We start from the raw sequence: 10,780 nt of genomic DNA on the forward strand, positions 1-10,780 counted from the left end.
CAAGACTTAAAACAAAACAAAACTAGAGATGCAATGGTATTTATAATGAAAATGTGATGTTGTTACCTCATGGATTGTGAAAGAAGCTGTCCACATCCTCATTCATGCTTTCATAGGTGTAGTGGGAGTCTTTTGGTTGACTTGGAGGTGGATAAGGAGGCAAATCGACTATGGCCATCGACTGGTACTCGGTCGAGGGTCCGGTCGAGTGGGGTGGTCGAGTTGGTTGCTGAATGGGTGATGGTGGAAAAAATTGTTGACCTTGCAGCTGGTAGTACTGCTGTAAGAGAGCTGGATCCATGAAGTATTGGGGAGGGGTGGGAGGGTAATCTTGGACATAGGGATAGCCTGCTGGAGCTGGGAAACCATAAGGAGGTCTGGGCAGGTACTCGGCCGAGTGCATTGGAGGTGCTCGGTCGGGTGGTTGCTCGAGTGAGCCGGTCGAGTGCCTTGCCGATTGTTGTTCTGGGCGACTTGACCTTCTCCTCCTCTGAATTGGCTCATGCACTGAAGCTCTTGCCGATTCCACTGCTAGTTCAGCTCTAGATAATGCTCTTGTTGAGCTACTCCTCCTCAAAGGGCTAGATGGTGCTGGTGAAGAGTTCCCACTCTTTAAGTCAACAATCTCCTTCTTTAAATCCTTGATGGACTTAGTCATCCTTCCCATCTTCTTCTTCAGCTTGTCAAAGTTCTTTCCTTGCCACTTGTTCCACTTCTGTAGGAGTGTCAACCTCTTGCTAGTCTCTCTCACTCCTCTATCTCCTCTTATTCAATCAACAATTTGTAAAAATTATATCAAATCAACTATTATTAAAAACATAACTTTTTTTAAGAAAACCATAATAATGATTTTGGGAGATTTTGGATACTTTTTTATAAGAGAAATTCTGTTGAAAAAATCACACCTTCATAAATGTGATTTTGAAGGAATGTTTAAAAAAAATCACTTAAAGGAAGATAAAGTCAGCGAGATAACTTGGATTTGAAAATTTTGTCAAAAGAGTCACCCATAAACTCCTTTACCAGCGTAAACGATGGAGCCGATCAGGTAACCACCGTAGTTAGGAATGCCAAAGTTGGCAATGGCTGCATCATGCTTAGAAGTTAGATCGCATTGCCAAAGCAGACAAGCAGGTGTGGATGACTTGCCTAAGCAAGTGTTAGTTTCTTATGTGTGTATATAGGACACATATTTACATATACGTGATGAGTTTCATGTTATTGTTTCACTTATTATTATTGTTCATCATTATGAAAGTTACACTAGATTTTAACCCGCGGGACAATTTTTAAAAAAATAATAATATTTTTTTGTTTTTTTGTTTTTTATGTTTAGTTTATTTTGTTTAATTAAATAATAATTTTGTTTGGATTATCAATTATTAGAACAATAATAGGGGAAATAAATACATAAATATGTAATTTATAAGCTATTGTCGGATTAAGTCACAATTTTACCAATGATTTAATTGTTTTACAAAATTTTAGTTAAATTACTCTGATTTAATATGTCTAATATTCTTATATTAGTGGTATTGACTAAATAATTAAAGAAAGATTTAATCCGTGTTTCAAAACCGAATTAACAATATTTTATATTTATACTAATGTTAATTCAAACCGTCATGTTAATAACATGTCCCGCTATATAACAACAAACCGTCATATTAGTGGTTTAACCCGTGTTTCAAAACCGTCATATTAGTGGTTTTGGTTGTGTGTTGTGTTTTGTTTGTGAAGTTGATATTTATACATGGAAAATGCTTAATGAGCAAGGAGTTTACGATCCATAGTAATAAAAGAGAGATTTTAGTGTTTTCCTATTTGAGTTGATAACATTATCGCAGAATAATATTCAGTTTCTTAACACGATATGTATTTTATTAATATTTTTCTTGATGCTAAAGTTTAATATACCTGATTATTGAGTTTCTAAAGTTGGGTTCTCGTTTTTATGAATTTTATTAACGTTATAATAATTATTGCGATTGTAATCATTTGTTACTCAAACTCGGCTGTGTCATTTAAATTTAAGAGATCATACAATCTCTAAAGATCTATTAAAATAGGTTTGGAGATATTTATGGGATTAAAAATTTAATGTTGTCAAGTTATTTATGGCAAGAAATGTATCAAATTAAGTCAATTTAAATAATTCCATTAAATGTTTTCAGGAATTGTTATTTTAGGAAAATAGTTAGGGGTTAATGTTGTAAATAAAACAAATTAAATAACCAAAACTTTAAGGGCATAACACAAAATGTACTTCAAAAATAATAATATAGATTCTTGTTTAACAAGTCGATGAACAATTTGCCTTTGTGTGAGGTTCTTTTAAAATCACCCAAAATTATTTTTAAAAATCTCTCCAAATTTCATCAAATCACAAAATATTTTTTTAAAGATAGAAAATAATAACAAATCCACCAAAATCCACTCAAATATCCTAAAATTCAAAATATCATAAATCCCACACAATTCTCCAAAATCATAATTTGAAAATCACAATATCATAGTAATTTTCATTATGTATATATTACTTGACAAATAATACAGTATATATATTTTTTTCTTTTGATAACATTTCATCAATTTTTAAGTAGCATAAGTAAAACCCATCAGTTTATAATAGACCCACCATTGCAAAGATAATTGAGACGCTAAAAAGGAACCCAACTTGAACCAAAACTTTTCCCAACGGAGAGCCCAAAAGCGTATATATAAATCAGATAGGCCCAAATGCAAATGAAGTATATCAATGTCATCTACACTGCTCACAAGCGATCGATCAGTACCGAGTTTGATAAGATTAGAGCCTTAGTTAGAGCCTAGAGGCGATGGTAGAATTGTAAATTTCGGATACTTGATTTGATGGTTTCTTCGGATACAAAATTCCCTTTAATTTATGTATTCAAATAGTACTTTACATATTTTCATTTGTGGATAAACGAGTCAACTTCTTTATTTGTTACAAATGGGAACGATAAATACTTTTAAACTCTTCTTGATGTTACTACAGTGAATAACTATCTAGAATGATTACCCGCCAGGTTTGATTCGTCTTTGGTTAAGCAAAAATTACAGTTTTGATGATACATTTTAAAAATTGCCATAGTATAATTATAGACTTTGAGCATGTCCATGTTTTGGTGTTGCTAGTCAAAATGACTGAGAGCCGTCGATGTCTCAGGTACTGTACACGTGGAGATTAACCTGAAAGCTCATCTCCCATATAGCTAAAATTGCGGTTGTCACCATCAAACAACGACCAACGCAAGTCCCCACTTCGGCGCGTTTTGCGTTTTGCGCTTCGTGTGCCCTTTCTCGTCTCTCCATTTGTATTGCTTGAGTCCTTTTCACAAGTTCAAATCTTACATATCCTTCTTTATTTTGTTCTAAGTTGTGTTGACTGCTAAGTCATAATTTAATAATCAGTCATTTCAATTTAGTCCCAAATAGTGAAGAGAATTTTGAATACTTTGCTATTATGAACTTTATTCTTTTTATACAATCCAAATGGAGGCACAAAGCTATATATAGGAATTATAGAACAATCTAGGGTTTTCTAGGGTTTTCTTATATTTGTCCTATTAGACAGCTGGTTTCAACCTTGGTCATCACATAATGTTAGAAGTGTTTTGAATCGGTTCCCTTGTGGTTGCAGTTGTTGCTTTCTTCTAATGTTATTTGCAGGTAAAGAGATGTTTGTCTTCTTCTGTAATTGAGTTGTTGGACTTTCTTGATGTTGGGCCTTTCCTTGGATTGGTGTTGGGCCTGACTTTGGTTCTTTGCTAACATGCTCCCTCAAATGTACGGTGGGTGAATAACCGACCCCAAGCTTATTTCGGAGCTCTGCAAACTCTTTTTGCGGCAAGGATTTGGTAAAGATATCTGCCAGTTGAAAGGTAGCCGGAATGTGTCTTGTTTCTATGAGACCTAGAGCCACTTGTTCTCTAATGTAATGATAGTCGATGTCAAAGCTCTTTGAGCGATTGGGGAGGGCAGGATTAGCACTTAGATAGACAGCAGAGAGATTATCATATTGAAGAACGGTGGGATGAGCTTGAAAGATTCCAAGGTCTCTGAGAAGGAAGGAGAGCCAAGTGAGTTCATGAGCTGTTGCAGTCAGAGCTCTATACTCTGCTTTTGTGGAGGAGTTCGACATAGTTTGTTGTCGTTTTGCTGACCATGAGACCAGATTAGGTCCAAGCAGAGTGCAGAAACCTGAGGTGGACCTTCTAGTGTTCTTGCAGCCTTCCCAGTCACTGTCGCAGTAAGCAGAAAGTGATAAGTTGTTATGCTTCCAAATACGAAGTCCCATATGTATTGTTCCTTTGAGATACCGTAGCAATCGCTTGAGGAGACCGAAATCAGAGCCTGTTGGTGCGTGCATACGCTGACAGACAAAATTCACTGCAAATTGAATATCAGGCCTAGTAATGGTTAGATATTGGAGCTTACCAGCTAGGCTTCTAAAGTATGTAGGTTCAGGGAACAGCTCTGAGTTCTGTTGAGTGAGTTGCTGAGGCAGTGGAGTAGGCATTGGGTTGCAGTTGCTCATTGCAGCTTGATGGAGAATATCTGAGGCATATGCGGACTGATGCATGAATATACCGTTAGGGTGAATTTCAAACTCCACACCAAGAAAGTATTTAGGTGGACCGAGGTCCTTCATGAGAAAGCGGTTATTGAGAGCTTCGAGAAGCGTATCAAGAAGCTGTTGATTACTACCTGTGAGAAGTATATCATCAACATACAGAAGTAAGGTCAGAGACTCTCCATTTCGGCGATAAGTAAAAAGAGAGGGGTCCGATTTACTGCAGTAGAACCCGAATTCAATCAAAAAACTGCTGAATGTGTCGAACCAAGCTCTTGGAGCTTGTTTAAGTCCATAAAGAGCCTTGGTGAGGCGACACACATGGGATGGTTTTTGTTGATCAACAAAACCACTTGGTTGGTACATGAACACTGGCTCCTGCAGTTCACCATGAAGGAATGCATTCGAGACATTGAGTTGTCTGATAGGCCATCCTTTAGCTGTAGCAACTTCCAAGACCAGCCTGATGGTTGCTGTCCTTATAACTGGACTGTAGGTTTCTAGGTAATCCACACCTTCTTCTTGTTCAAAGCCTTTAGCAACTATTCTAGCTTTAAGTTTGTCAACAGTTCTATCAGGCTTTAATTTGGTCTTGAATACCCACTTGGAATGCAGAATGTTCATGTCTTCTGTCGGTTCAACCAAATCCCAGGTGTGCAGCATGTTAATTCTCCCTACTTCATCAAGTACCGCCTGATTCCAACCAGGATGTGCCATTGCAGCCTCTAGATCGTTAGGTTCTTCTATCGCATATCTGGAGGTGAGCAGAGCATATCTTCGATTCGGTTTATGAATGCCATCTTTGGCTCTAGTTATCATAAAGTGAGTGTTGGATTGAGCTGCTTCGGCGGTGTTGTCATTTTCAGAGTCAGAGAGAGAATCTGCAGTCGAAGACTCATCTTCATTGTTCACCTCTAACGCCGGAGACTCATCTTCAATTTTCACCTCCAAGGTCTGATTTTGTAAACTTTCGACCTCATTAGTATTACCAATAGCACCTTCGTCGTCTAGAGTATGAGTTGTGGGTGTGTTCTCTAGGAGTGATGAGTTGGAGGTAGTATCGGGTGTTGATGGTGTTACTTGCGAGACAACATTAGGTATGCCAGTTTGCCATACTTTTAGAAGAGTAGATTGGTATTTAGGCACAAATACTTTATATTGAAGCTGATATGGGAAGCAATCTTCATCAGAGATCACATTCCTAGAGATGTAGACCCGACCAGTAGGTGGAAACAAGCAGCGGTAGCCTTTATATTGGGTGTTATAGCCGATGAATATACATTGCAACGATCGAGGGTCAAATTTGTGATCTGCAAGGGGACGAAGGCAAGGATAGCAGGCGGATCCAAACACTCTAAGCATGGAATAGTTAGGTTGCTTGTTGAATAGTACTTCATAGGGGCTCTTGTTGTCTAGAACTCTCGAGGGTAGGAGGTTACTAATGAACACAGCACTAGAGAATGCTTCCAACCAGTGTTGGAGAGGAGTGTGACTGTGGAAGAGCATGGAGAGACCAAGCTCCACTATGTGCCTATGCTTCCTTTCGGCTATGCCATTTTGCTGAGGAGTGTATGGACAGGAGATCCTATGAGCAATCCCATTGGCAGTGAGGTGAGCTCTAAGTTGATTGCTTGTAAATTCTCCCCCACCATCGCTCTGGAAGACCTTTATTTTTGAATTAAATTGATTCTCTACATGCTTTTGAAAGACTTTGAAGGTTGAGAAGAAGTTTGATTTGTGCTTTAAAGGGAAGAACCAAGCAAATCTAGAGTAATCATCAACAAATACTGCGTAAAACTTGAATCTTTGATTAGATATAGTAGATGAAGGCCCCCATAGATCACAGTATATACGATCTAGAGGGTGTAATACACGAGAATCTGAACTAAAAAACTGTAATTTAGAATTTTTCCCCATCTGGCAAGGTTCACACACGGGAGAAGTTCTGCACTTATTGACTTGAATGGCCTTGCAAGTGTTCAACTGTTGAGGAATTTGGTAGTTTGAATGCCCGAGACGGTGATGCCAGACTGCTTCAGAGGCTGCACACTGACGATTGGAGAAGTAGGCTGCAAACTTCGGATTCTTCAACACATAAAGACCCTTATTTTGTGGACCCTTTACCACCATTTTCTGATGTTTTATATCAATCACATATACATTAGTGGAATCAAAGTAAACGCCACAGGGATAATCATCGCAGAGACGTGATACTGAAAGTAGTGATTTTTGCATTTCAGGACAAACAAGAACTTCATTGAGAGAGATTATACCTGTAGCAGAAGTGATGGAGGTAGAGCCAACATGAGTGATAGGTAGAAACGCCCCATCGCCAACAAGGATCGCATCATTGCCTTCATAGGTGGTGACATTCGTCAGATTGGCTGGTGAGGAAGTGATATGAGCCGTTGCCCCTGAGTCTGTGACCCATTCTCTGCCAGTAGCGTCAGACACATGAAGAGTGTTAAAGGCTTGAGGCAAATCCCCACCTTGATAGTTGTTATTGAAACGGTTGTAACATTTGGCTGCTGTGTGTCCAATCTTTCCACAGATTTGACATGTAGGACGCTCTCCATTGTTGTTAGGAGCAGATTGATGTTGAGAGAAGCCACGTCCTCGAGTTGAGTAGCCTCCATGACCGTTGTTGTGACCTCTGCCACGACCTCGAAAGCCTCCTCTATTGTAGCCGCCGTAGTCAGACGTCTGAGTGTGAAAGGCAACGTGAGGGGAGATGGTATCGGAGGTCTCATAGGAACGAAGCTTCGAATCGAAGCTGTCAACTTCAGAGACCACCTTAGTAAACGTTGGTGGAGAGAGTTTGCCAAGAGAACTCTGAATCACCGTCGTGATAGGGTCGTAGTCACGACCTAAGCCGTTCAAAAACTGGAATATCTTCATAGACTCGTCAATGGGCTTGCCAATGGAACTCAGGGCATCACAAATCGACACAAACTCGCGACAATAAGCAGCAAGAGTCTTGTCCTTCTTTTCCAAATCCCACATAGTACGACGTAAAGAGAATTCCCTAGTGATACTACTCTTGTTGAAGTTTTCAGCTAAGGACATCCAAACTTCTCTAGAGGTAGTGAGAGTGTGGACATACCCGAGTACTTCCTCTGAGAGCGTACCAAAGATCCAGGAGCAGATAAGTTGGTATGTGCAAAACCAGGATTCAAAACGAGCATTAGGCACTTTTGTGGTTGTATCACCGGTGCGAGTGGAGATGAAACGCGGCGGAGCTGTGACGGCACCATTCACAAAGCCGATGAGTTTCTGACACGACAGCAGAGATTCAAATTGCGTCTTCCAGAGAAGATAGTTTGTGTTGTTGAGTTTTATTGTAACAGTGCTTGAGACATGGATGTTGTCTGGAGAAGGGTAGGAATAGGCCATTGAAACACCTGTTAAGGTTACAATGGCTCTGATACCATGAAGAGAATTTTGAATACTTTGCTATTATGAACTTTATTCTTCTTATACAATCCAAATGGAGGCACAAGGCTATATATAGGACTTATAGAACAATCTAGGGTTCTCTAGGGTTTTCCTATCTTTGTCCTATTAGACAGCTGGTTTCAACCTTGGTCATCACATAACGTTAGAAGTGTTTTGAATCGGTTCCCTTGTGGTTGCAGCTGTTGCTTTCTTCTAACGTCATTTGCAGGTAAAGAGATGTTTGTTTTTTTCTGTAATTGAGTTGTTGGACTTTCTTGATGTTGGGCCTTTCCTTGGATTGGTGTTGGGCCTGACTTTGGTTCTTTGCTAACAAACTAGGGTCATCTCATCCTAGGCAGCACCATAATAATAAAATATTTTGAATTCTAATTAATCTTCATGGGACTTTATTTAAGATCGCTCATTCTAAGGATTGAACTGGTGTTTGTTTTTTCGTGAGGTATTTTACTATTCCCAACTGGTTAGTTTGTTATGACATAGCAATAAACTATTTTTACGTTTTTGGTACGGACTAGTAAGTTTATGATACACATCAAGTTGTCAACAACAAAAATATATTACAGCCTGACTATAAAGATTGGATATGTCATATGTGCATGGTGCTACAAATTGATTCGAAGAATAATATATTACATTGCTGATTCATCCGGGAATGTAACAAACATACTAAAAATAGTAATAAAGAAGAAAAACAAAAACAAACAAACAAAACTGTGTAATAAAGTGTTTTTTTAACAAAATTTCTAATTTCATTTAACAAAAGACTTGTCTCGTAACCGGTGGTCGGAAAGATTTGCTACCGTTACACTCCAAGTCCAGGACGATTACGGTACTCACGTGTCATTTTTTAACAAAGCTATGGGAGTATATGTTGACAAACAAACAAAAAAAGCTATGAGAATATACAAATATCTTGTATTAGTTTATTACAAATTGTCGAGTTACCCAACTACATCGTCAGCAACATATCTACTTTGTTGGAGGAACCATTTATATATTTCCGAAGAAATCTAGTTAATTGCTGAAGTTGGATCTTCGACGTGTCAGATAATACGTAGTAGAAGATAAAAGTTGGATATTGTATTCTGTGATGAATGATGATGTATGGGTTTCAGTTGTAGCAGGGATTACTACAAAACCGAGTCACACAATACACTTTTCTGACCAGTTTGCCTCCACAAAACCAATTAAACTCAAACGTACATAGCTTCTTAATTTCTAGTATAAATCCTACCCGAATAAACCGCTTATTTCGTTATTTTATTTTATGGGAAATTTTACTAAAAACTAATAAATTTTAATATTCAATAATATATTTTACACATTCGTAAAATAAATAAAAATAATCCGAAAATATATAAAACACATTGATTACACATATACCACTAAATTATTTTGAAAATGTTACACAAGTGAAATGACTGGTTTGGTTCTTCCCCTACGTAGGTACATACACATACCAAAAAAAAAGAAAAAAAAAAAGAAAGCCAAATTGTTTGAGACAACGTTACGTGCGGTGGATACTCATATAATTTATTATTTTATTACATAACGGTGCAAGCGTTGGGATTCTCGTCGCTAAATATTGATATGAAGTTCTCGTCTGGAGCTCCCGGCAAAGGCTGCAACTGGGACTGCTCAGACTTCCTAACAAAACCGACCGGAGCTTTTTTGTCGTAAGTTCCGACTGCGTATGGATATGCAACCATGTTGTATGGAACGTACGGCCATATCTCGGCCTTTTTACCTGTCCTCTCGACTCTCTTTAAGACCTTCTTCGGTTCCACATACCCACTCACCGTCACTTTGTGTATCTTTCTGTTCACCTCCACCGATTTCGCCCCTGAATTTTTTTGAAAAATGGGTTGTTAGTACACATGAAAGTATAGTGAGGTTTTAAGAAAAAAATATTAAAGAATTTACAAAGAAAGACTACGAGCTTGAGATTCGAACCTTTCATGGAGGAAACCGCGTTCTTGACTCTGCGTTCGCAGCCATCACAGTCCATTTTCACCTTTATATTCACCGTCTGCCACACACAAAAAAAAAAGTTCATTAGCAATACGAAGAATTGATTAGGTCCTATATAAATGGATGAAAACATACTTTTTGAGATTTATTTGGATCTTTAGTTTTTGTTTTTCTTAAGTTTTATGGAAAATAAAATTTAAGCTTGTATACAAGAAAAACACTAAAAACTCATTAATCAAAAGACTAAGAAGCAATAAGAAGTTCAGAAGCAGTTTGAGTATATAGCAAAACGAAGTCGTTGTAAATATAAACCTGCATGACTTTACGCTTCCTCCTTCTGGTGACTTGGAAGTAGTCGGAGATATAATCGGAGAGAGAATCAAGAGCTCCCATGTCTAAGTATGTACTCTCACCAAAAGACGACCAAAGTTGTAGATAGATATGCATATATTATGGACACGACTCGATCATATTTATAGAAAGTATATGGTGACTTAATGAACAATTGTTATGCCGAGAATTTAGTACAATTAAATGTGTTTAATATTCATAAAAGTGTAATCAGAGAGATGTATATGTGGCCCTCTAATGATGTGATCCTCCAAATACACACGGTGGACAACGATGCCAATTTTTGAGTTACTTCACACGACTCGGACCTATTTATAATTTGTTACAAAATAATAATATTTTGTATTAATTAATTAAACAGAAGGCTGTAGTTAAAATCTTTTCTAAAAGAGATAATTCTTCTTT

The 10,780-nt window shown here is 37.9% G+C and overlaps 1 protein-coding gene across 1 annotated transcript; it reads right to left on the reverse strand.

The window, feature by feature from the left end:
* Positions 1-9,386: 9,386 nt before the first annotated feature.
* LOC104701761 (heavy metal-associated isoprenylated plant protein 20-like) lies at positions 9,387-10,780 on the reverse strand. Its single transcript, XM_010417499.3, has 3 exons — positions 10,337-10,780; positions 10,007-10,082; positions 9,387-9,896 (listed from the first exon to the last, which is right to left on the reverse strand). Exons 1-3 carry the CDS (start codon positions 10,469-10,471, stop codon positions 9,598-9,600), a joined length of 510 nt encoding a protein of 169 aa, XP_010415801.2. The 5' UTR covers positions 10,472-10,780; the 3' UTR covers positions 9,387-9,597.

This window comes from Camelina sativa, chromosome 7 (assembly GCF_030686135.1).
Source record: "Camelina sativa cultivar CO46 ecotype springtype chromosome 7, ASM3068613v1".
Taxonomy (NCBI): Eukaryota; Viridiplantae; Streptophyta; class Magnoliopsida; order Brassicales; family Brassicaceae; genus Camelina; species Camelina sativa.